Consider the following 27975-nt stretch of genomic DNA (forward strand, 5'->3'; position numbering starts at 1 on the left):
CATTTTCTCCCATCCTCCTCCTCTGAACCACACCTCATAACACAAGGTGAACTGAATGACCTTGTCAGGGATTTGGAACTACCCAAGAGTAAGGCAGAGCTGTTGGGCTCCAGACTACAGCAGTGGAATCTCCTGGCAGGTGATGTTAGGGTTTCCATGTTCCGTGACCGTCAAAAGGATCTTGTCCCATTCTTCTTCATGGAAGGTGATCTTGTAGCCTGCAACAACATCGATGGTGTGATGGCAGCCCTCAACATCGTTCACGATCCAGATGAGTGGAGACTGTTCATTGATTCATCGAAGACGAGTCTTAAAACTGTTTTACTGCATAATGGCAATGTTTTGCCATCAATTCCAGTTGGTCATGCAGTCCATATGAAGGAAACCTATGACAACATGAAACAACTTTTGAGGTGCATAAACTATGACCAACATCAGTGGCAGCTTTGTGGCGATTTGAAGGTTGTTGCTCTCTTGCTTGGTCTGCAGACTGGATACACAAAGTACTGCTGTTTTCTCTGCGAATGGGATAGTCGTGCAAGAGATTCCCACTACATCAAGAAAGATTGGCCACTCCGACAGTCATTGGAGCCTGGGAGGAAAAGTGTTCAGCATCCACCACTTGTTGAATCAAGGAAGATTTTGTTACCACCCTTACACATCAAGCTGGGTCTGATGAAGAACTTTGTCAAGGCCATTGACAAAACACAAGCAGCTTTCAAGTACCTCCGTGGAAAATTTCCAAGGTTAAGTGAAGCTAAGATAAAGGAAGGTGTCTTTGTTGGTCCTCAGATTCGTGAACTTCTTCGAGATGATGCATTTGACCATGCACTGCGTGGCAAGGAAAAGACGGCATGGAAAGCCTTCCAGTTAGTGGCAATAAATTTTCTCGGAAACAACAAGGCAGACAACTACAGGTTGTTGGTGGAAAACCTCCTCAAGGCATACAAAAACCTTGGTTGCAACATGTCACTAAAGATACATTTTTTGCACTCTCATCTAGATTTTTTTCCACCGAACTGCGGAGCAGTGAGCGACGAGCACGGCGAGCGATTTCACCAGGACATTGCAACAATGGAGAAATGCTATCAGGGCAAATGGAGCCCATCAATGCTTGCAGACTATTGCTGGATAGTGACAAGAGATGCTCCATTTAATGAATACAAGAGACAAGCCAAGAAGCGCCGAGTAGACACTGAGTAGGACTAAACTATGTACATAATAGTTTTTTGCCTTTTGTTTCATAATAAATTTTATTTATATAACCCTTTTGCTGATTTTTAAAGGGTTACATAAACAGGACAGGTGAAATATTATCATGTAAAGCAACCATAAACACATGAAAAGACCTAGGTTTACAATTGATGATTAAAACTCTACTATCTACACAATATACATAGACATAAAATGTAAAAACTTAAATATCTTAGAAACAGTAGCCAATCAGTTGTTTTAATTGTCATATTTGAATTCAGCACATCAAAATACATAATAAATAGCACATTTTATCTCTGAAGCAGCCGACTTCTCAAAAATTGTAGACCAGTGTATTTAGAGGAAGTGATCGCACACTTTCACATAGATATGCCATTGGTTTCAGAGTACTCAGCACTTGTGAAAAACAGGCCATTTCTTTACTTGCCTAAATATGGATTTGAGTGCCAAGAATTAACTACCCAACATTGAAAAACTTGACCATAAGTTAAAAATGTGTGGATATATGATATTGATATATATGTAATACAATAGGAAGGACAGGGATAGAGAGAGGCTAGGACTTACTAGTTAGGCAATAAATTTTTAACGTTTAACAAAATTGTAATATATTTGAGATTTTGCACCATTTTCTTCTCCTTTTAATTATTCATATCAATTACTAATTGGCTATGGAATAAACACTTTTTGGTATCCAAGGAACAATAAGCAGTATTATTCATCCCCAAATATTCAGGTTGGCAAATTATTCCCACCAGCAGCATTTTAAAGTTCATATTCTTTAAAAGATGGTCAAATCATGTGGCAATTCTAGTGCATGTGCATTATTCTTAGTACCTTCACAGAGCACAAGGATCATTCATTTTTTAAAGTAGAATTCATTTTCATTGCCTAAAATACACAATGCTCTTGATGAGATGCTAGCTTTGACTGACCACACAAGTATTTTAAATCAAACATTAAAGACAATGTGAATGGACACTAGTAATATAAACAAAAGTAGCATTGTAATAATTATAGTTATTGACTAAAGTTCTTTAATTTTCCAAATAAAAGACTCCATCAATGTAATGGGGCGCGACTTACCACCGTGGCGCCTCCTGCTGGCTGTCCTGGGAATTAGCTCGGGGGTTGCCAGTACGCCCTTCTCAGGTAGTGTCTCACCCGTCGTCTCGTCTGTCTCCACTTCCGGGACCTGCGTTACTCCCCGGACTGCGTTGTCCTCTTCTGGACACCGCCCTTTGGCGGTGTCCCAGTTGGTCCTTTCCCCCCTTCTGGGGGACTGACAGTCCTTAGTCCAACCACTTGCCTCAGTGGCAAACTGCAGTCCCAATTCTAGCCGCTCATCTCAGTGGCAAACTGCAGTCTATTCACCGGCCACTCCCCTCAGTGGCAAGTGGGGGTGGGTGGGGGAACCTGGGCCTGCCCGCTACTCTGGGTCCCGACCCAGGGACCCTATAGCTGGCAGTCATGGACTGCCCCTCCTCGAACTCTGCCATTTCCTTCCCTGAGCCACTTCCCCGCAGCCCTAGCACCTTCCCCGCCCTTGTATCAGGCCTCAGTCTGGCAGCCATCAGCCTGGAGCTTTCTCTTACTCTGCTGACCTTGCCCAGCACTGCTCTGTCCATGGTGCTCCAGTCTTCTAAGCAGCCAGTCCTCCTCCCTCATCCTTCAGGGAGTGACTGCCTCCCCCTCTCGGCAGCCTCTTCTAATATGGGCCAGCCTGGCCCCGATTGGCTGTTCCAATAAATCTTCTCCTGATTGGCTGGCACTATAAGCCTTTTCCTCACTGGCTGCCTCCCGCTCAGCTTCCCCAGGGTGGCTTTAACCCCTTACCTACCAGTGAGGGACAACTGCCCCATCACAATCAACAATTAATTATAATATTGCAATGGCATTCGATCTGTATATAGTGTTTGCAGTCAGAGGTAGAAATACTATGAAAATGTTTGATTACAAGTTATAAAAAACCTGGTCTGATAAACTAATATGAAAATCAGCAATCTTTGCATTGTCAGAAAGAGTTTGTAAAGTGAGGATTGAGCTACCAATAATTTGAATACAAATTAATAAATAATTTTGATTGTTAGAGCAGTTAAGTCTCCTGCTTCTGCTAGGGTGGCCTGCATTAGATTTTCCACACTAAAGCCTTTTGGCAATGCCTCACACGTTATAGACACTGTCTGCGATATCTTGGAAGGCTTCGTTCTCAAGTCTGTGAACCCACCTTCAGGTAGAGTACCTATTGTGCCAAGCTGCCAAGGGACACAGGAGGCTGAGTGTGGTGCAGGAAGCAGCAGTGTGGAAGCAGTGAATCCTTTGGTAGATGGCCTGAATGGCCAGTGAATTCTGTCCCTACGAAATTTCCTTCAAATTATTATTCTGCATTATGTGGCCACAGATTATAATGGCTATAAAATTAGCAGTCTCTTTGCCTGTTGTTAACAGGTTTTGCTGTGCAAAGTTTTTATGAGATGTGAAATTATTTTGCACAGTTAATCTGAAGCGAATACACAAATCTTTCAACGTTATGTTCAGATTATGATTGGGAAATCATTCTATATATTTAAAAGGCTCTGTCTTTTCAAGAGGCAGTCTGTGTTTGTAATCTGCATAGATATTTTCAGCAGTATTAAAAAGCCTGTCACAAATGTGGCTTGGCAGAGCTCCTGAAAGTGACCTTGCACTAATAACAAGATTTAGAAGATGGGCAGAATGCTTCCACCATTCAGTAAGGTGTCTGGGCTACGGAATACCTGTCTCATATGTATGCATTGAGAGCTCTGTACCCAGTGTAGATGATGCCCCAACAAGACCTGCAGTGAATGTGCATTGTTTTTCACTGGCAACTCTCACTCTTTTCCTTCCATCCCCATCGGCCCTTGACTTTTTTAATTACTGGCACAGACATTGGCCTTTCCTGCCAGTGCTTGTGTCGTTACTGCTTTTGGATCACAGTGGTGGTGGGGATTAGAACTGAACGGTGGTCATTTAAAGCACGAGTTCCTCATGCATGTAATTGTATTAACTTGTGCTGATTCCACATAGTTGCAGTGTGATTAGTTATAACTCAACATTTTGTGTGATCTCTTCCATTAATGGGCATCTTCATGGGATAGCATTGAATTACTGTAGCTGTTCTGACATAGCTTTTTTGTTCCCAGAGCTGTCAGCAGTATCCAGTGTGTTCCAATAATGATCTTGCTTGCTTGCTTTGTCTTCTGAGTTTTATGTGTTTTGACTCACTGTTAAAACTAATAAAATACCAGCGATTATAACTTTAATAAAATCACATGCATGCTTTTTGAAGTAATAATTATTTAATCAAGTGAACAACCTGAGTGTTCTTTGCCATCAGCATTTAACCTGATAATATGCCTGATGATGAGATGAAAATATTGTATAAAAAGCAGTGTGCAATTTTTGGTGAGGGTTTGAGCCAAGAGTTGCTCATGTGAGATGAACATTTTTCAGGTTCATAGCTTTGCCTAACTAAAATACTGTCAGGCCGTTCAGCATGCTTTGTCTTACTTAGAATTTAAACAATTGGTTATGATTACAGAGCTAAATTGCTGTTGGAAAACATTGTTTTAAATTGGTATTTTAAAATTCGGTGTAAAACCCCACTTAAGGTATAAATGCTAAGTAAAGTGTAGAACAGCAAAGCTCTCCATGCCTAACAATCACATGTTTCTTTCCCATGAGCCACAGGGTAACATTCTAGAGATTATGGGATGGCTAGTACACAGCTGGTTGCCCACAAGTGAGTCCCACAAAGACTTACATTGCTGAATCTCCTTACTAAAAGCTAAATTGTGATTTTGCTACTAACTTGGAGTAGCTGTACTGCTGCAGAAGTAGAGCAGGGATGATATTGTAACTAATAATGTCACAATGGATATGTCTGCACAGCTGCTGGGAGCAAGTCTCGCAGTCCAGGTCTACAGAAGTGTGTTAGCAGAGCTTGTGCTAGTGTTCTAAATATAGCAAAATGGGTGTTCCGGCTTGGGCTGGAGCTTGGGATCTGAAGCACAGGGAGGTGTGGGTGGGTGGGCATCAGAGCCCAAGGTACAGTCCAAGCCCGAATGTCAAAGCAATGTCTACACAGCTATTTTTAGCACTTTAGTCTGAGCCCCGCTAACTTGAGTCTGTTGGCCTGGGCTGCGAGACACCCAACAGGTGTGTAGACATACCCAGTATATAGACAATATGGTCCCAGGTTCTCCCCTTGCCTCAAGGGAAGTAAGCTGTACCAACACTGTACTTGGCATAGACTCTTCCCCCCTATTTGCATTTCCCAGCTGCACTGCCTGGGGCATCTGGGGTGGGGGAAACAAAGGCAAAACTGCTACCACTCTCCCGCTTCTGCCCACCCAGTTCCTGCCCACCTGCATGGGAGGGGAAGTTGCAGCCCTGCAGAGACTTCTGATTCTGCCTTTGTACTGCTGCCCATGATATGGGTAGCCTCTGCAGGGGAGTAAAGCCACACAGAGTGAGTGGAAAATCTCATACTAAAGGAGAGGGTACCAGCAATCCACTCCACTTCGTTAGTTAGGTGTTGCCCCTTACTCACTGGAAAGTTGCCACAGCGGTCACCAATTTGACAAAGTTTGTGTGTCCCTGGCATATTAATCCAGTCATTCTGTGCTTGGAGACTATTCAGGTTAACTGCTACATTCTGGAGTTTGAATTTTGGAGTGGTTTGAGGAAGCTTTGAGTTTTAAGGTCTGATCTATTTCTGGGATATTGTTTTAAATGTCACTGATAGTGTCATTACATTAAGTCGTATTATTCACTTCCACTATGAATAGTAATGCTTTCGTTTGGTTGGCACCATTTCTCTTACTTGTTACAATAAACTCATTCATGATAAAACTGAGAGGCTTGGTGATCAAAGTCAATGACAGTCATGTCAAGCACTGCAGATATGATCATTTTAAAACCTCTTTAGTTAAACTAATAAACTATACAGTGATTATCAGTGCTGCTTATAAAGCAGTCTATATTATGGCGCTGCATCTCTGTGCCGTGTAGCGTCATTACAGACCCTTATGTTAATGAATACAAGACTGACAGATAATTCAACAATATGAGAAGCTGTCTGATCCAACAGAACTGTAATCTTTTGTGACTACCATTTTGTGTAGATGACATACAGGATAATGAGTTACGTCACTCTCAGGAAGAAAGGCTACAGAAATCCCCAACTGTAACTTTTCTGAAATTCATAAAAAGTCTATAAATCAAAAACAAGATACATTGGAGATGGCGTGTGCCAACAGAATTTGCAGTAGCAGAGATTTGGCAAGGAGGCTGCTGGTGGAAGACTTCTCACCATCCTGGAGATAGCCAGATGAAGAATAAATAGTTCATTCTCTTGGTGTCCACAAAGAGCAGAAAGAAAGAGCCTGCTCCAGGATGGAGTTTTTCCTCATCAAGAACCTCTTCTTGAACTGAACTAATATATTTGAGGAAAAATGTATTAGCTATGAGTAACAAGATCAGTGTGCCATATCCTCAGCGGGTGTGAATCAGTGTCATTCTATTGACTCTCAGATGCAGGCATTTAGCTTGTGTTCATGAATGTAAGAATGGCCATGCTGGGTCAGACCAATGGTCAATCTAGCCTAGTATCCTGTCATCCAACTGTGGCCACTGCCAGATATTTCAAAGGGAATGAACAGAACAGGGCAATCATCAAGTGATCCATCCTCTGTTGTCCAGTCCCAGCATCTGACAGTCAGAGGCTTGGGGACACCTAAATCACAGGGTTGCATCTATGACCATCTTGGCTAATAGCCCTTAATGGACCTAACCTTCATGGACTTATGTAATTATTTTTTGAACCCAGTTATACTTTTGGCCTTCACAGCATCCCCTGGCAAATAGTTCTATAGGTTGACTGTGTGTTGTGTGAAAATGTACTTCCTCTTGTTTTTTTTAAACCTGCTATCTGTTGACTCCTGGTTCTTGTGTTATGTGAAGAGGTAAATAACATGTTTTCTCCATAGTATTCATGATATTATAGACTTCTGTCATATCCCTCCCTTGGCCTTAGTCATCTCTTTTCCAAGCTAAACAGTCCCAGTATTTTGAATCTTTCCTCATATGGAAGCTGTTCCATACCCCTAAACAGGGCTGGCTCTAGGCACCAGCGTTCCAAGCACGTGCTTGGGGCGGCACTTCTCAAGGGGCGGCATTCCGGCCCTTTAGGGGTGGCTCTTTTCAAGGGGCGGCACTCCGGGGTTTTTTTTTTTTTTTTTTTTGCTTGGGGCGGCAAAAAACCTAGAGCCGTCCCTGCCCCTAATCATTTTTGTTGCCCTTCTCTGTACTTTTTCCATTTCTAATATATCTTTTTAGAGATGGGCAACAACAACTGCACACAGTATTCAAGGTGTGGGCATACCATGGCTTTTTATAGTGGCATTATATTTACTGTCTTATTAGCTATCCCTTTCCTAATGGCTCCTAACATTCTGTTAGCTTTTTTGACTGCCACTGCACATTGTGCAGACGTTTTCAGAGAATTATCCATGATGACTCCAAGATCACTTTCTTGAGTGGTAACAGATAATTTAGACCCCATCATTTTATATATATATAGGTGGGATTATGTGTTCCAATGTGCATTACTTTGCATTTATTAACATTGAATTTCATTTGCCATTTTGTTGCCCAGTCACCTGGTTTTGAGAGATCCCTTTGTAACTCTTCACAGTCTGCTTTGGACTTAACTCTCTCAAGTAATTTAGTATTGTCTGCCAGCTTTGCCACTTCTCTGTTTATCTCATTTTCCAGATCATTTATGAATATGTTGAACAGAACTCCTTCCAGTACAGACCTTTGGGGGAAACCACTATTTACCTCTCTCCATTCTAAAAACGGACCATTTATTCTTACCCTTTGTTTCCTATCTTTTAACCATTTACTGATCCCTGAGAGGGCCTTCCCTCTTATCCCCATGACTGGTTATTTTGCTTAAGAGCCTGTGGTGAGGGACCTTTTCAAAGGCTTTCTGAAAGTCCAAATACGCTATATCCACTGGCTCACCCTTGTCTACATGTTTGTTGACCCTCTTAAAGAATTCTAATAGATGCATTCATGTGATTCCCATTGACTTCAGTGGAAACTCATTTCAGGGTAGAATTTGGCTGCTAGGGGATAAATAGAAGAAAGTATGATAGGTGAAATCCTGCTTCATTGAAATCAATGACAAAACTCCTCTATGCTTCAGTGATGCCAGGATTTCACTCTATGACTTTTATTTTATTTCATTTATTTTTATGACTGAACATGCTTCAATAGACGAGAACACCAGAATTAGAAGGGAGTTCTCAGTCTCTGAAAACATAATAGCTAGTCTCTGCTATCATAGTGCAGAGAAAAAAGACATTTATCTGCCTTTAAAAAGTAAGCATAGCTTCTGATATGTTCAAGAAATTCTTTAACTGCTGCACCTAAACTGAGCAAAGAAATATGTGCTGTTCTTGACTACCTTTGTTAAACTCTTCTATTATGTCTTATTCTCTCATTTCATTCTCTAAGGAAGGAGTTAACCTTATTATGCAGAGACAGCTTCACTTGTTTCATCGAGCCATGCATGTGGAAATACAGAAGTTGACAGCCTTTCCTGTATCTTCAAACATTTAAAATACCTGAGTCAGGCTGGTTGCATTTTTGAGTCATATTACTGTGGTGCTGAATTAATATTTTTAACCTCTTCATTTTAAAACAGTACAGGCCAAATTTACTTGGTGACTTAATCAATCATTTAAGTTACATGTGAGATATAATATCACCTACCTTATATTATATCATCATGTTAATTGCTTCCCCTCCCCCATACTCTCCTTTCACTTCCTTGGTGTGTAAATAACACCTGTTTTGTATACCCACTGAATGCCAAATTAGTACAGTTACACTATTTTGTCACTTACACTTGATTTCTGACCCACTCATACCTGATGAGGGATTTCTGCATCATTTGTCACCAGTGAATTAACTTAGTCCTGAACATCTCAATTCTTCAGTTAACATGACTCTGATTTTTCCAACTATGTTATTTATGACAAAATGCAGGAAAAAACTTCACATCTATTTGACTTATTTTTACTGGTTTTGATATTGTGATTATATTGATTCAGAGGTTATTTAACCATAAATAATTTAAAGATAAATACAATATTCACTGTGTTAGTAAACGTAACACGATCAGATCATTGCAAATATACAGTTGGATGCTTCATTCTTTGGGATTGAATGCATAATTTATAGGTTAATGAATACATTTGTGAGTCATCATATTGCACAAATAGTCTAAAACCGAAAACATAAAGTTTGCAAACCATGTCATGGATTTCTGAAATAAGCATATTTTGTTAACTATGCAGATGACCAGTATCTCCTTATTAGCAAATAGTCAATTAGAAAAGCTAGCAAACCTTTTGACAAACCTAGTTTGAATTTTGAGAAAGTGATTTATGAGAACCAGTGGCTGGAAGTTAAAGCCAGACAAATTCAAATTAGAAATGCGTAGACTGTCGGTCCTTCATCAGTTGAGACTGAGCTGATCACAACACGTCTTCCAATCTTCTCTCGCTCTGGCCATCCTTCGCCATGCTTGTCCATATCTCCTTGTTAGGAAATCATCCCACCTCTTTGGAGGCCAACCGCGTGGCCATTTCTGTTCTCGCGGATACCACTCGGATATAGCTGCATTCCATCTGTTGTCGCTGATTTTTAACAGTGAGAGTGACTGACCATTGGAACAAATTACCAAGGGAGGTGGTGGAATCTCCATATCTTGATGTCTTCAAATCAAGACTGGATGCCTTTCTACAAGATATGCTTTAGTCAAATACAAGTTATTAGGCTCAATACAGAGGTAACTGGGTGAAATTCTATGGCTTGTGTTATAAAGGAGGTCAGACTAGATGATCTCATAGTCACTTCTGGCCTTTAAAAATCTGTGAATCTAAGAATTTATTTGACAAAGTTAGCCTCTTTCTCTGTTTTGCAAATTGTCCATGAACTGGTTGAGTTTTCTTGAATTTTAGTATTAAGAAGTTGTTTGCTGAATAATCCTGTGAATTTGTCACTGTTTCATGAACAGTTGATTGTGCATCTTCAGTATTCAAAATCTGAGCTGTTTTGATTAGATACATTGGTCACATAATATATTTCTGTTCCTGGATTGGTTGAATGTAATTCTTAATTGGGTTTCCAATGCAAACAGCAAAGAGTTCAAAATTTACTTTCTCTGAGTATCCTGGAATATTTGATTAAAATGTGTGGGTTTGGCAAACTTTTCCTGTCAATTTACTACACCATTTGTGAAACGTGAACCCAAGAGTGAGCGATCACAGTTATCGGGGGGAAAAAATTACAACCTAATGTTCACAAAAAATGTTTTCAGTATTCATCCAGCTTTGATTTTTGAGTTTATCAGAAAACTTGAAACCAGGTGATTTCATGTTTCAGCTTTTTTTTGGTTATGATTATTATTATTATTTGTGAACATGCTGAACACTTCTATTTTGCAATGTTAACTTTTGTATGAATTGGATTGGATCCAGAGTAAGTTAGCAAAGGTATTTGAGATAGTTTTCTGAAATTTGTTGTATATGTGGAGAGAGAGTTAGTTAACAGTACAAATACTTACATAAAATCTTCGTTGTTTTTTTTAAAGCTAGAACTGATTCATAAAAAGAAAAAAAAAAACAGGTCGTGTTTAAGGGTGAAATGTACCCCTTGCAGAGAGCTTGTACAAGGCCTATGCACCACTTAAGCTGTATGACCTGATCCTGCGGTGAGAATTGTGTGAGCAGCCCACTACACTAGGGTGGAACCTCATTGACCTCAATCAACTCACTGAGGTTACTTACACGAGTAATGTTATGCACTTTAAGTGTTTGCTGCATTGGGGACTTGAGGCCTGATTCAACTGCCATTTTGAAGTTAATGGAAGGACTCCCAATGGGCGTTGGAAAGGTCCAGCAAAACACCACTCTTCAAAAGCTCCAGCCAAACTACTTTTCAGTTTGCATTTTCTTTCAGGCCCTGCTTCAATTGCTGTTCCTGTAGGTGCTAGTCTTACCCCAAATACGCTAAAGATCTCTTGTGTTTTGGGTGTCAGACATCAGTCATTCCCCTCAGCAAGAGGTCTAGTCAGAAAGAGCATACAGCTGGAATCCACTTGTCAGAGATTCTAACGTGCAAACAGTAGGTCCATTCTTAGCCAGCCATATTAAAAATGAGCAGTTTATTCAAGTCAGTAGGTTTAACAAAGGGCTAGTCTACACTTACCCGGTAGTTCGACGGCTGCGGATCGAAGTTCCGAGTTCGATTTATCGCGTCTGGTGTGGACGCGATAAATCGAACCAGGAAGTGATCCCCGTCGACTGCGGTACTCCAGCTCGGCGAGAGGAGTACCGCGAAGTCGATGGGGGAGCCTGCCTGCCGCGTGTGGACCGCGGTAAATTCGAAGTAAGGTATGTCGAATTCAGCTACGTTATTCACGTAGCTGAATTTGCGTACCTTACTTCGACTTGGGGGGTAAGTGTAGACCAGGCCAAAGTGACTGTGAAAGTTCCAGTTCCTTGCCTGCACACGTGTTTAGTGAGACTGGCCTGGGTGCAGCTGTTAGACCGTTTTGTTGTTGTTTATTTTTTATTATCATTACACCTAGGAGCCCCAGTCAAGGATCAGAACTCCACTTTGCTAGGTGTGTACAAACACAAAGCCTCTTCTTATTCCATGTCAAAGGCTTTTATTTTAATCAAGTTGTATTAGTTTAATTCATTCACCACCTTTTCCACAATAATGTTTCACTATAGCTGGTCAAAATTTTTCAACTTTTGAAATGTCAACATTTTAGAAAAGGGAAATATTTTCTTAAAAAAAAAAAATTCTCCCATTTTTTACTACCTCTGATGTTGGCCTAACCAAAATTGTTTAGTAGAAAATTCATACTGTGAATAATTGAGTTTCCATGAAATTGTGTTAGTCTCTGAATATTCTAAAATTGGATTGTTTGTAGCTACTTTTTTTCCTGAAATGATCCAGCTCTCCTTCCAAATTAAAAAAAAATGACGACCAAAATTCTGCCCTCTTACACCTGTGCAATATTAAAGGGAATACATGGGTGCACAAGAGGTAGAATTTGGTCCAAGATTTTTAAATATTCATAATATTCCAGTTAAAGGGGAGACATAACTGTTGTGATATTTTTCAGTTCTCTTCTTGTAGCAATTTAAACTGAAGTGTAACAATGTCATGAATAGAAGACTATTTCATCTTTTTTCCCTGTCAGAATTCTTTTTTGGGGTTTTCAGGAAAATATTTTTAACACAGAGCTATATAAGGCTGTGTCATATTTTGATATAAAATATTCATGCAATGAGGATACTCTGTGGCTGTGGAATTAGGAACACTGCAATATTCACAAAATCCAGTAGAATCTAGATTTTGCTCAACTTCAAAGGAAAAATATATTATCTATAACAACATGTAACCTATTATAATGAAGAAAAAGAGCTGTCACAGAACTCTTGCCTGCGAAGTATTTCCTGGAACATGAACACTGAAAGATGCTTGATATGTCACCATTTACCCCTTTAATTGCTATTTTATCCATTGTTAAGGGGGCAAAGATAGTTTACCAGAGCTGCTCATATTAAAAATGTTGATTTTTGCACTTTCCGATCCACTTAATCTAAACTGATTGGTGTTAACATTCTTTTCCTTATCAAGTTGATAAGCAGCAGTTGCTAATTAGCAAACTTGATTTTTTTGGTGCCTTTCGACTCACATTCCGATACCACTTTGATCTTTATTTCTCTCTCTACCGCATCAACAAGCAGTCTGGATAACTGCATCCTCAGTAGGATGAAGGTGAAATGCAAAGGAAACAATGGATTTGTGACCTTTTTTTTCCTCTTGTGTTTATTAAAGGGCTGGATGGTTTTTCATAATATATTTATATATCCATTTTCTGTTTATTATTTGTTGTATTATAGTTGTATTATAGTAGCACTTAGAGGACTCAATTGAGATTGGGGCTCCATCATGCTAGGCTCTGCATACACACATAATAAGAAATGGTTTCTGTCCACCAAGACAGGCAAAGGGTGGGAGAAAGGCAGTATCATCCCCATTTTACATATGGGGAACCTGAAGCACAGAGAGATGAAGTGACTTCCCCAGGAGTGACTTATGCAGGAATTCTGTGGCAGAGCCTGGAATTTAACCCAGGTATACTGAGTCCCAGTCAAATGCCTTAATCATAAGCCCATCCTCTCTTTGTGTTTACATTAGAAATTCCGATATTTGTTTGCTGTTTTTTTTTCCTGGAAGACTGTTTGGACAATTAGCAGAATCATAAAATCACTAGTGCTAGAAAGTGAAACCTGAGGAAATGAAGAACAGGGATTTTTCATTAGACTGATCAAAGCCTTGTCTACACTTCAAAATCTTGCTGCTTTAATATATGCTGGCATAGTTAGAGGCAAAACTCCTCTACATGTAGGCACAGTTATACCGGTAGAAAAGTGCTTGTAGAGGTATAAGTGCTTATTCTGATTTGGCAAAACGAAATAAACTATGCCTGAATAAATTTTGGTTTAACTGCATCTGCACTGGGGCTCTTAATGGCATAACTGTATTGATTAAAAAAAATCACAGCTGTTACTGACATAGTTATGTTGATAAAACTTTTTAAGTGTAGGCCAGGCGTAAGACCTTGTTTCTTGTTTTGTTTTTAACACCTGTTTAACTCAATTGCCTGAGCAAGGGTTGGGAAGAAAGATCTATTTGTTAAACACCCCATCCACCTCTTCAGTTAATGCTGGAGAAAGCTCCCATTGATGTGTAGGTTTTGCTTAAACCAGGGGTCAGCAACCTTTAAGAAGTGGTGTGCCGAGTCTTCATTTATTCAGTCTGATTTAAGGTTTTGCGTGCCAGTAATACATTTTAACGTTTTTAGAAGGGCTCTTTCTATAAGTCTATAATATATAACTAAACTATTGTTGTATGTAAAGTAAATAAGGTTTTTAAAATGTTTAAGAGGCTTCATTTAAAATTAAATTAAAATGCAGAGCCCCCCGGACTGGTGGCCAGGACCCAGGCAGTGTGAGTGCCACTGAAAATCAGCTCGCGTGCCGCCTTCGGCATGCATGCCATAGGTTGCCTACCCCTGGCTTAAACCATTCATCGCAAAGGTAATATTGTGGAATTGACTGGTTTGTAAGTAGAGGTATGTTTTATTTGTATAGGGAACAGGGTTTGTGAGAGTACACAACATTATGTATGGTATGAAAAATTTCTGATAGTGGATTTAATGCTGCTTCAATCATTTTGGCAAAGTGGCCCTGATGTTCAGTTTAAGTGAAAGGTAATCTTTGTATGATTAGAATTGGAACTCATTTCACTTGTTCTTACTTCCTAGGGCAGAGAATTGAGAGAGCTCAGAGGAAGTGTAAGGACTTCCACTTAAGTGACTTCCACTTAAATAGGCAGAATATTTCTGCTTTCGATGAAAGACTCCTTAGATATTTTTCATTAAACAGTTTTTCTTTTGTAATTCCACTCATTCTGTTACCCCATTATTTCAAATCGGTGTGGATCTTATGTGTAGAGTGATGAATTTTGTACTGGAGAATTTGGCTTCTGCATCTCTGATAGATCAATACAAAGATCCAGCTGTTTGTTTGCTCTCTTTACTCAGAGAGGTTTAGGGCTCCATCTATTCTTACAAGTGACTATTGGCCGTGGTATGGGAATTGAAAAAGGATATGTATGGAGCGATACTCCAAAAGTGATGAAAACCGTATCTGCCAGCTGGTCACTTCTACCTATCAGTTGAATGAGCTTGAGTGTAACTGTCATCATTGCAGTTTGCAGGATCTGAGCGGCAAGAAAAAATACATAGGTGAAATATGACTAGAGGGAAAATAACTGATAAACATAATGACAAACTGAAATCAGTACATAGTTCTTGCAAGAAGGCCAATTGATATAGCTTATTTTGTTTGTATTGTAGTTGAATATGCATGTGTGTCTATAGGAGTGTGATCATCTGCATTACGTTCTTTTCCTTCCTTTCTTCTTTCTCACAGTGCATGCCAATTAAAGGCCTTGGATTTGTTCTTGGAGCCTACAAATGCATTTGCAAGGCTGGATTCTATCATCCCAACATCTTTTCAGTGAACAGCTTTCAGAGTAAGTGCTTTTGCTTGAGTTTAAAAAAAAAAAGAGAGGGGGGAAAAAAAAAAGAAATAGCATTAATAATGCAGGACTTCTTTTATCCTTGTCAGGGTTATACAGTAAATTCCCAATGGCCTGCAACTCTAGGATTATATAATCACTTAAGGAGTTTTAGCCCTTTGGTTTGTCATTTGTGATACTATTGAAGATCCTGTAAAACATACCTACTTTAATCATATTTGACTTGTAAATTAATTTTAAAAATATGAAAAGAAATCTTGCTACCAGGGAATGAAGATTTCTGGCATCAGTATTTGTGCACAGACTGTGAAGAAATAAATAAATATTTGTTTTCCCTTGTACTAGTGCAGAATTGATGCTTTAGTCACTGCCTCTTTGTATTTTTAATTCTCTTAATATTACCTGAGTTGTATAGGAAAATCCAAGCTATAATTGTGTGCAAAATGGTTATTAGAAATGGTTGGGGCTGAGAAACTGGTCACTTGTGTGATGTGCATAACATATGACTTCTACAGGTTTCCTGAAAACATATGAGGTGAATGCTTGGTACATTATCCTGTTTTGCCACAAGGGGAGAGACTTGATGAATATCAGGAAAGCTGCTAATCAATTTATATACTCTGTTTCCCAGAATGCACACTGTTTTAAATGGTAGTGAGCCCATCATCTCATTTGCATGATGCTGAGGCCTGATCTACACACAAATTTTGTACTGGTGTACTATTTAGGTTAAGAGAGTAGTTATACCAGTCCGACCCCTAGTTTGAACACATTTATATTGTATATAGGTGCCTTTTACTGGCATGGCATATTCCACTTCCTGTACAGAAATTGCTATATAGATATAAAACACCTTTATACAGGTTTAACTGCGTCCACACTAGGGGATTGTACTGCTTTAGCTATGCTGGTATAGTTAAACTAACAGGACCTTTTGTGTGTAGACAAAGCCTGAAACTGGTTAAGTTTTCCCTTTGTAGTGTCTTAGTCATAGATGCTCAATTGCTTTTATTTCTTTAAAGCTACTAAAAAAAAAAAGCTAGATACTAGGGAACCATGGCCTGAATGTGTCATGAGTTGTACCCTATGGCCATGTCTACACTTAGAAGCTTACAGTGGCACAGCTCGATGAGCGACAGTAGCTATGTCAGTGGGAGAGTGTCTCCTGCCGACACAGCACTGTGCGCACAAGTTCTCATGCTGGAGAAACTTATGTCGCTCATGGGGGTAGTTTTTTTCACATCCCTGAGTGACCTAAGTTTTGCTGACATAGGTGCTAGTGTAGACATGGTCCTAGGGAGTCTGAATAAATTTAACCATCTAATACATTCCATTTATACATCTCTCTCAGTGGTTCCTCACGTTACTTAATGAGCCGACTTTGTTACTTATGTTATATTTTTTCCTCCTTGTTTACAATCTTTAGAGGAGAAACTTGTTCTCCTGTTTTTAAATATACCTGAAACCACTGGGACAAAACACCAAATATGTAAGCGATGCACATGTGCACCATGGATGGATTGATTGCATTATTGAGTCTGAACTCTCAAGTGAACTGGAGGGTAGACTGCAAGACTGCCAGGTTCAAAACATCCGGGTTCTTACTTTGTATTTGTGTTGGTGTACAAGTGTGGTGGTATATGTTCACTTGAGTAAAAAGAAACAAGCACTGCAGAAGGAATAGCAACAGAATAGGGGCCCTTTTTAATGGTAGGAAAGGCTGACATTCCCATGTCTGTTTGAAGCCATCCTGCACTTTGTAGGGGTATCCGCTGGGTCAGCCTATCAGTGGGTAATTAAATAGGTCAATCCTGATATGGATCCACAAAGAGATCTCAGTCTTGGCTCATTACATTATATCATGTATGTATGTATGTATGTGGTATAAATAGTTCAGTATGTTGTTCCAAAGTTTGCATGATTCTTTTTTTTTCACTGTTTCATTCATTTTTGTTGAGTGCCACAGTCAAGCGGTAATGAACTGATTTTCTCAATGGGATGGAGATGGGAGTAAAGTACAACTTTGTGATACTTATTTCTCTCCAGGCTTTGCATGAAACTTTTAATGGACTGAGAGTGATGCTTCGTTATTTCTGCCATGCAGAGTGAGTTGTTATGGAGATCAGGATTTAATTCCTTGAATGTGAATATGCAAAATTAATTCTATGATTTTATAAAAACAAATCCCCAAAACACACAGAAGAATAATATATTTAGGGATATCAACAACACTGATCACTAGTACCGGCATATGCTGAAACTTAATGGCCTACAAATTCATTTCTCTGGGATCACTCTGAACTACCCTGAAACTGCTCTGAATTAACACGATAGAGCTTGAGTTTGGGAATGTTCTCTTCTTTATAAGAACTACTTTTATTCAGCTAGACTCAGCTCTGTCTGCCAAATCATGTCAAACTAAACAGTGAGAGACAGCTAATGCCAGAAGTAGGGAAGATCATCAAGTGACAGAACAAAAGACATTGATTCAAAGGCAATTTAGCCCTGTAATCTCAATGCAACAAAAATGAAACAAGGCTCAGGGAGTTACAACACACATTTGGAGAATGTTAGAGGCACTAGCTTTAAGATGAATTCCAGGTGTGAATCCTGTGAAGGCTGAGTGCTGTTGTGACAGAAACTGTCTGACCTGAAAGTCAGCTAGCATAGATAGGCTGGTAAAGTCTGACAATAAGAGAGATATATCTGGGAGAAGTGTAAAAGAAAATGTTCCTAGCACAAAAACATAAAAACTGAGAAGATTCTGAAGGTCCAAGGTAAGATTTATAAATAGCAACAGAATTGCACAGTCATTGAGTCTTGATCTGCCTTAAGTCAAAACATTGACCTATGTTAGACTGAAGTATTTACAAATGATCTTATTGGAATTCTGCACCACATTAGAATGTGTTTAATGTTGTTGCTACCTGGCCAACCAGGGTTACTGATGAATCCAGCAGGACCCTGAAGCTTTGCACTTCTTTGATAAAGTGGTGACAGCTGCCTTTGATGGGAGTGGAGACCAGCATCTCAGCTAGTTCTTTGAAACATTTCTCTCTCCAATTCAGCATCACTTTTGTCTGATTGAGCCCACTGTTCTTCATCCAAGGTCTGATCTCTTGCAAGCATTGGGATGTTTGTTATGTTGTTTTCAGAAAATGAGATCTTTAGCTGGGTATCATTAGCATAGTCCACATCCCGTCCAAGTGATCTCATGTAGACAGTGAAGAAACAGGAGACAAGATAGGTGCCTATAGGGACTCTAGGAGTGAGAGTTTTTGGGGGAAGGGGGAACAACTGCCCATTACCTCTGAGTCCTACTGGAGAGGACTGATTTGAGCCATGATAGCACTAACCTGCCTACTCCAGCCAGTTAGCCATACCTTGTGGTTGGTGTGTTGAAAGCAGCAGAGCAGCTGAGTCGTACAAGCACTGAGCCACTGACCATTGTGAGGAGGAAATCATCTAGTAGTGCTAACTAGGGCTGTCTCCATGCCAGGACCCAGGGTGAAGCCCATTTGTAAGATATCCAAGATGTTGGCAGATGCCATGCATTGCTGGAGCTTGGTGTAGTCACTGCAAAATCAATGAGAAAACATAGCAATTAGAGGTTGGGTCAGGCTGGTAATTGGAAAGCTTTTCTATGCTCAGTGTTGGATTTATGAGGATGAGGGGGACCATTCTGCTTTTCCAGTGGGGTTGGCTCACTCACTCTCTTAAAGGAGGTGTTGCTCATTTGTAAACAGCCTAATCTGAGATACTGTGTCCGAGAGCCCTGTATGGATTTGGATAATCTCTGAGAGAGTTTAATTCCAGAGAAATTAAAACAAACATATCTGACACACACATAACTCTGCTTCCATATAAAGTTTGATAAAGGGAAACTGCCCCCATTTCCTCTCTACAGCACTGAGAATTAATTGGCAAACACTGACAATAAATGGTCAAATTTTATTTAGTTGTATAATAGTCTTAAAGTAGAGAAAACAAATTTTTTAAAAATTTCCCCGAGGTTGTTGTGGGATAAATCTTTTATTTTCAGAATGTTCTTTGGATCTCCAAATCTTTCAGCCAAAAAAAAGAAGAAGAAGAAGAAGAAGAAAAAAGAAAATCTATATACAGTGGTCCCCCTTAAAAACTTTCAAAATTTGCTTTTGATAACTGATGCCACGATCTTAATTATAAATATAATTCTTCTTTCTGCCTAATTTCCCTTTTTTTGTCTGTTGTAATCACTTTGAAACTTGGGCAAGGTTTTGAGCTGCACTGCAGCCCAGGAGGAGTGGGGGTGAAGGTGGCTTTAAGCCAACTTTGTGCCCTCCCAAATCTAGGTTGCTGCCGTGAGGGCTGCTTTGGGCCTTGGAGTAACTTAGACAGTCCTGGAGAGCTGCCATTAAAACAGCATGTCCCCAGCTGCCTTGAATCTTTACAGCGCTACCTGCGGAGGTGGAGAAAGTGACTAGGGGCAGAGGCTATTCTAGATTTGATACTGACAGAGAGAATCTGGTTGAGAATTTGAAGGTGGAAGGCAGCTTGGGTGAACATGATCATGAAATGATAGATTTCTTGATTCTACGGAATAGTAAGAGGGAAAACAGCAGAATAAAGGCAATGGACTTCAAGAAGGCAGATGTTAGCAAACTCAGAGAATTGGTAGGTTAAGCTCCTGTGGGAACCAAGTCTAAGGGAAAAGAGAGTTCAGGAGAGTTGGCAGATTTTTAAAAAGACATTTTTAAGAGCACAAGAGCAAATTATGCCAATGCACAGGAAAGATAGGAAATATGGTAAGAGATCACTCTGGCTTAACCAGGAGATCTTCAATGACCTGAAACTCAAAAAAGAGGTCATACAAAAAGTGGAAAGTAGGTCAATTTATGAAGAATGGATAGGAAAAAAACCCCAACACAAGCATGTAGGAACAAAATTACAAAGACCAAGGCAAAAAAGAGATTAAACTAGCTAGGGACACAAAGGATAACAAAAAAAAAACCATTTTATAAATACATTAGAAGCAAAAGGAGAACCAAGGATAGGGTAGGCCCCATTATTCAATGAGAAGGGAAAGACAATAATTGAAAATGCAGCAACGGCTGAAATGTTAAATGTCTGTTTTGTTTCAGTTTTCACCAAAAAAAAGTTAACAGTGATTGGACGACTAACATAGTGAACATCAATGTAAATGGGGTAGGATCTGAGGCCAAGGAAAAGAACAAGTTAAGAATTACTTAGACAAGTTAGTTGTCTTCAGGTCAACAAGGCCTGACAAAATACTTCCTAGACTACTTAAGAAACTGGCTGAAGAGATCTCTGAGCCATTAATGATTATCTTTGAGAACGCCTGCAGGGTGGGAGAGATCCCAGAGAACTGGAAAAGGGCAAATATAGTACCTATATATAAAAAGGAGAATAGGTACAACCCAAGGGATTATAGACCAGTCATCTTAACTTTGGTACCCAGGAAGGTAATGGAGCAAATAATCAAACAATCAATTTGTAAGCCCCTAGAAAAAAATAAGGTGATATGGAATTGTCAACATGGATTTGTCAAGAACAAATCATGTCAAGCCAAACTAATATTCTCCTTTGACAGGGTAACAAACCCTATGGATGGGGGAGAGCAGTAGATTTGATACATCTTGACATTAGCAAGGTTTTTGATGCTGTCTCACGTGACCTTCTCATAAACAAACTGAAGAAATATAGCCTAGACAAACCTGCTATAAGGTGGGTGCGCAACTGGTTGAAAAACTATCCTCAGAGATCAGAGGGGTAGCCGTGTTAGTCTGAATCTGTAAAAAGCAACAGAGGGTCCTGTGGCACCTTTAAGACTAACAGAAGTATTGGGAGCATAAGCTTTCGTGGGTAAGAACCTCACTTCTTCAGATGCAAGTAATGGAAATTTCCAGAGGCAGGTATAAATCAGTATGGAGATAACGAGGTTAGTTCAATCAGGGAGGGTGAGGTGCTCTGCTAGCAGTTAAGGTGTGAATACCAAGGGAGGAGAAACTGCTTCTGTAGTTGGATAGCCATTCACAGTCTTTGTTTAATCCTGATCTGATGGTGTCAAATTTGCAAATGAACAGGAGCTCAGCAGTTTCTCTTTGGAGTCTGGTCCTGAAGTTTTTTTGCTGTAAGATGGCTACCTTTACATCTGCTATTGTGTGGCCAGGGAGGTTGAAGTGTTCTCCTACAGGTTTTTGTATATTGCCATTCCTGATATCTGACTTGTGTCCATTTATCCTCTTGCGTAGTGACTGTCCAGTTTGGCCAATGTACATAGCAGAGGGGCATTGCTGGCACATGATGGCATATATAACATTGGTGGACGTGCAGGTGAATGAGCCGGTGACGTTGTAGCTGATCTGGTTAGGTCCTGTGATGGTGTTGCTGATGTGGATATGTTGGCAGAGTTGACATCGAGGTTTGTTGCATGGGTTGGTTCCTGAGTTAGAGTTGTTATGGTGCGGTGCGTGGTTGCTGGTGAGAATATGCTTAAGGTTGGCGGGTTGTCTGTGGGCGAGGACTGGCCTGCCTCCCAAGGTCTGTGAAAGTGAGGGATCATTGTCCAGGATGGGTTGTAGATCACTGATGATGCGTTGGAGAGGTTTAAGCTGAGGACTGTAGGTGATGGCCAGTGGAGTTCTGTTGGTTTCTTTTTTGGGCCTGTCTTGTAGCAGGAGGCTTCTGGGTACACGTCTGGCTCTGTTGATTTGTTTCTCTATTTCCTTGTGTGGGTATCGTAGTTTTGAGAATGCTTGGTGAAGATCTTGTAGGTGTTGGTCTCTGTCTGAGGGGTTGGAGCAGATGCGGTTGTACCTCAGCGCTTGGCTGTAGACGATGGATCGTGTGGTGTGTCCGGGGTGGAAGCTGGAGGCATGAAGGTAGGCATAGCGGTCGGTGGGTTTTCGGTATAGGGTGGTGTTAACGTGGCCATCGCTTATTTGTACTGTGGTGTCTAGGAAGTGGACCTCTCGTGTAGATTGGTCCAGGCTGAGGTTGATGGTGGGGTGGAAGCTGTTGAAATCATGGTGGAATTCTTCCAGGGTCTCCTTCCCATGGGTCCAGATGATGAAGATGTCATAATGGTGGAATTCTGGCTGACCTGGAACAACGCTTCCTCAGCTCTCATCCACTCACGCCCCTTCTCTACCTACGCTACATTGATGACATCTTCATGCCTACCTTCATGCCTCCAGCTTCCACCCCGGACACACCACACGATCCATCGTCTACAGCCAAGCGCTGAGGTACAACCGCATCTGCTCCAACCCCTCAGACAGAGACCAACACCTACAAGATCTTCACCAAGCATTCTCAAAACTACGATACCCACACAAGGAAATAGAGAAACAAATCAACAGAGCCAGACGTGTACCCAGAAGCCTCCTGCTACAAGACAGGCCCAAAAAAGAAACCAACAGAACTCCACTGGCCATCACCTACAGTCCTCAGCTTAAACCTCTCCAACGCATCATCAGTGATCTACAACCCATCCTGGACAATGATCCCTCACTTTCACAGACCTTGGGAGGCAGGCCAGTCCTCGCCCACAGACAACCCGCCAACCTTAAGCATATTCTCACCAGCAACCACGCACCGCACCATAACAACTCTAACTCAGGAACCAACCCATGCAACAAACCTCGATGCCAACTCTGCCCACATATCTACATCAGCAACACCATCACAGGACCTAACCAGATCAGCTACAACGTCACCGGCTCATTCATCTGCACGTCCACCAATGTTATATATGCCATCATGTGCCAGCAATGCCCCTCTGCTATGTACATTGGCCAAACTGGACAGTCCCTACGCAAGAGGATAAATGGACACAAGTCAGATATCAGGAATGGCAATATACAAAAACCTGTAGGAGAACACGTCAACCTCTCTGGCCACACAATAGCAGATGTAAAGGTAGCCATCTTACAGCAAAAAAACTTCAGGACCAGACTCCAAAGAGAAACTGCTGAGCTCCAGTTCATTTGCAAATTTGACACCATCAGATCAGGATTAAACAAAGACTGTGAATGGCTATCCAACTACAGAAGCAGTTTCTCCTCCCTTGGTGTTCACACCTTAACTGCTAGCAGAGCACCTCACCCTCCCTGATTGAACTAACCTCGTTATCTCCATACTGATTTATACCTGCCTCTGGAAATTTCCATTACTTGCATCTGAAGAAGTGAGGTTCTTACCCACGAAAGCTTATGCTCCCAATACTTCTGTTAGTCTTAAAGGTGCCACAGGATCCTCTGTTGCTCTGTCCTCAGAGAGTGGTTATCAATGGTTCACAATCAGGCTGGAGAGCATATCAAGTGGGGTCCCTGAGGAATCTGTCTTGGGTCCGATTCTGTTCAATATCTTCATAAATCATTTGGATAATGGCATAGAGAGTACACTTGCAAAGTTTGCAGATGATACCAAACTATGAGGAATTGCAATCACTTTGGAGAACAGAATTAGAATTAAAAATTATCTTGATAAATTGGAGAAATAGTCTGAAATAAATAGGATGAAATTCGACAAAGGCAAATGCAAAGTATTACATTTAGAAAGGACTAACCAATGGCATAAATACAAAATGGGAAATGACTACCTAGGAAGGAGTACTGCAGAAAAGGATATGGGCGTTATAGAGGGTCACAACCTAAATATGAGTCAACAATGTAACACTTGCAAAAAAAGTGATCATTCGGGGATGTATTATCGGGAGTGTTGTAAGCAAAGACATGAGAAGTAATTCTTCCATTCTACTCAGCACTGATAAGTAGACTTTGTGTCCAGTTTTGCATACCACACTTCAGGAAAGATGTGGATAAGTTGGAGAAAGTCTAGAGGAGAGCAACAAAAATGATTAAAGGTCTAGAAAACATGACCTATGAGAAAAGACTGAAAATATTGGTTTGTTTAGTCTGGAGAAGAGAAGACTGAGAAGGGGATATAACAGTCTTCCAGTACATAAAAGGTTATCATAAAGAGAAGGGTGATAAATTATTCTCCTTAACCACTGAGGACAGGACAAGAAATAATGGACTCAAATTGCAGCAAACGAGATTTAGGTTAGACATTAGGAAAAACTTCGTAACTATAAGGGCAGTCTAGCACTAGAACAAATTACCTAGGAAGATTGTGGAATCTTCATCATTGGAGGTTTTTAGAAACAGGTTAGACAAACCCCATATCAGGGATGGTCTAAATCAGTGGTCGGCAGCCTGTGGCCCACGCCATTTCCTGCAGCTCCCATTGGCTGGGAATGGTGAACCACGGCCACTGGGAGCTGTGGGTGGCCGTGCCTGTGGACAGTCAATGTAAACAAATTGTCTTGTGGCCCGCCAGTGGATTACCCTGATGGGCCACAGGTTGCCCATCACTGGTCTAAATAATACTTAGTCCTGCCTCGTTGCAAGGGGCTGGACTAGATGACCTATTAAGGTCCCTTCCAGTCCTACATTTGTATGATTTTTATGCTGGGGATCTGTCTACCCCACCCTAGAGTTGCCAATTTTGGTTGGATGTATTCCTGGAGGTTTTGTCACATGACATAATCTTTAATTAAAGATTAATCTTTATTTCCTGGAGACTCCAGGAGAATCCTGAAGGGTTGGCAACCCTACTCCACCCCTTATATTCACCTCATGCTGACATGTCCCTTATGTTCATGCTTCTGGCAGGGGACTTGTAGAGCAGAGTAAGATACATTGAGCAAAACCTATACCAGAGAGAATTCTGCCCGGCTGGTTCCAGAGCTCTAATGCCTCTCCTATGTTACTGCAGCAGCAGAAAAGGGCCACAGCAGATGGGAGAATCCCAGAACCTTGCTCTTGTATCTAAATTAATGTCCTGATTCTGCAATAGATTTCACACAGGCAGAACCAGCTCACACTTGTGAAGCGTCTTGTCAACTTCAGGGAGAGTCAGCGTGAGCATAAAATTAAGTGTATGTGTATGTCTTTCCCAGGTTTAGGGCTGTAGATGGCAAACTCTTTGGGGCAGTAGTGGACCTCATTTCACTCTCACACTGTGTTGATGCTAGAATTGCTCCTAATTTACACTAGTATACCTTTACGCCGATATAACACGACCCGATATAACACGAATTCGGATATAACGCGGTAAAGCAGTGCTCCGGGGGGGCGGGGCTGCGCACTCTGGTGGATCAAAGCAAGTTCGATATAACGCGGTTTCACCTATAACGCGGTAAGATTTTTTGGCTCCCGAGGACAGCGTTATATCGAGGTAGAGGTGTATATGGTCCCTGGAAGCAGAAGCAGTACTTTGTTCTGTAAAATGTCTGGCATATTCTAAGGGTGTGTGTGTGTGTGTGTGTGAGAGAGAGAGAGAGAGAGAGAAAGAGAGAGAGAGAATTTAGGGAATGCTACAATGACATTATCAAGAAAATGTTTTCAGACAGGACTTCTAGAAGTGTGCATGAGCTAATGCTGTTGCAAGTTTGGGAAATTTGCTTTATAACTATAGATAGTGAAATAACTAGGGAGCTCATTTTATGATTTACAAAATAGAATGAGACTCTTTGAGTTTATAGAATATGCTAGAAGTACAGGCACAGATCACAGGTATAAATATTAGTTAAAACCTTATGTACATTCAAAATTATTGGTGGTCGTGTCTGTGAACTGTTAGAACCCTCCCACTCACATGAGCACATACAGTGATAAGCATAGGGGAAACATGCATTTGTGTGACAAAGAATGAAATATAATCAAATCCCCCCAAAATATCTAGTAACATGCAACAAAATTTGATGTAAATGTGTGCATTTTATGGCTTCCCTGGGTACTCTTAGTATTCAGTATTCATCTGCTGCAGGGACAAATAATGCTGTTTGTTGTAGATGATAGTACTTAGACAAGGTCCTTGATCTCTAGTGGGGCAGTGAGTGACCATCTTCAATAAATAAACTATACAGGAAGGCTATATTGAGAAAATTAAAGTAGGGCTCTCACTTAAATTAAAAGTACATTGACCATCAATAGGCCTTGGTTTCAGGCATTAATCTTGGCAGGCCAAAAATAACAACAGGGTGGAAAAGGAGATTCTAGAATAAGTTCTGCTATACAGCCATTTCCTACAGTCCATCATCAGAGTTCTGAGTTATTTCAGGACTGACTTTTCATTTCTGCATTTGCCTTAGTTAGCATTCTACCATATTCTCATTGTTGTTTAATGTTAGTATTTATAATGCATTGAAATGAGGGCAGCGTGCTCAGTGCTGTAAACATCACTGGCGAGGCAAAGAAATCTCAGAAACCTTACAAAACATTTCCTTAATCTGTTGTTTTATTGCTTTATATGCTGAGGAGATTTTAAAAGTATATTTCTTTGTGTCCTCTGAATTGGCTTAGAATCACAGAATCATAGAATATCAGGGTTGGAAGGGCCCTCAGGAGGTCATCTAGTCCAACCCCCTGCTCAAAGCAGGACCAATTCTCAACTAAATCATCCCAGCCAGGGCTTTGTCAAGCCTGACCTTAAAAACCTCTAAGGAAGGCTTCATTGCTGGGATCTTCAGTTCTGCCGAGTGGTTTGATGCCAGTCATAACTCATTCACGTGCTGATTACCATTCAGGTTTCATGTAATTTACTGAGGTTTTTCTGGATTCCTAAAGTACTTCAGAACAGGCACCAAGTTTAACTATTTTAGGATTCGCACTTTCCAGATGTGTTGGCCAAATACTGATTGGATAATTACATTTCACATAACAGTAAGAATAGGGAATGTTTAACATGCTGAGATACAAAGAAGAAGAAAAATCATTAATTCTAGCTGAAAACCTGCTGTAGAGCAATTGGTGAATATTTCTGTGATGATCCTGGTAATACTTAGATTTCAGGGCTAAAACTAGATTGTCAGTGAGCTAATAATAATTCACAATAGAGTAATTGACAGAGAAGTTCTTTGCAAATCACTGCTGAGGCTATTTATTTTCCCTTATGTGTTTATCTAGATAAAGAAGAGTCCTCCAGACATTGGTTGAAAAGCTTCTGAGTGCCTAGAACCTTGCTCAGAGGTCTCCAAAATGTGTGCTGTATCTTTCTTTTCTCAGTACGTTAGGATGGAGCATACTCTTTTCTGATGTTTTAGAATATTTTTGAAAGTTATTAAAGGTAGCTCTGGTAGTGATGCCTGTTGTTAAGATTGCCCAAGACTTCCCATTGTAAGACTGTGTTTTCAGGTTTATAACTTTGCCGAACTTTAATTATTTGGCCTGAAATTTTCTATGGTGGCAGTCTGCCTCAGGGTGAATTGAGAAAAAACTGCTATGAGATCATGTAACTGAAGACGGCATATGCACAAAGGGTTGAATTAAGATTGTACACATAACCTTAATTCTGGTATTTCCTAACTTTTATGTGCTTGATGTTGCAACATTACCATTTTTTTAATGCAGCTGTGTGTGTGTGTGTAAAATGTATATACATAAAAATAATGTGCTAAAGGTATTTTAGACATATGACAGGTCCTTATCCTATAGAGCTTACAACTGATGGGCCAGCTTGTGCCTTAGGAGG

At 40.5% G+C, this 27975-nt stretch overlaps 1 protein-coding gene across 1 annotated transcript in view; it reads left to right on the forward strand.

Moving 5' to 3' along the window:
• GPR158 (G protein-coupled receptor 158) overlaps positions 1-27975 on the forward strand; it is a 340854-nt gene that overhangs the window by 140600 nt on the left and 172279 nt on the right. Inside the window, exon 3 of the mRNA XM_065399964.1 lies at positions 15330-15432. Within this exon, the coding sequence (XP_065256036.1) occupies positions 15330-15432 (103 nt within the window). The remainder of the gene's footprint in view (positions 1-15329; positions 15433-27975) is intronic.

Source organism: Emys orbicularis, chromosome 2, assembly GCF_028017835.1.
Source record: "Emys orbicularis isolate rEmyOrb1 chromosome 2, rEmyOrb1.hap1, whole genome shotgun sequence".
NCBI classification, from domain to species: domain Eukaryota; kingdom Metazoa; phylum Chordata; order Testudines; family Emydidae; genus Emys; species Emys orbicularis.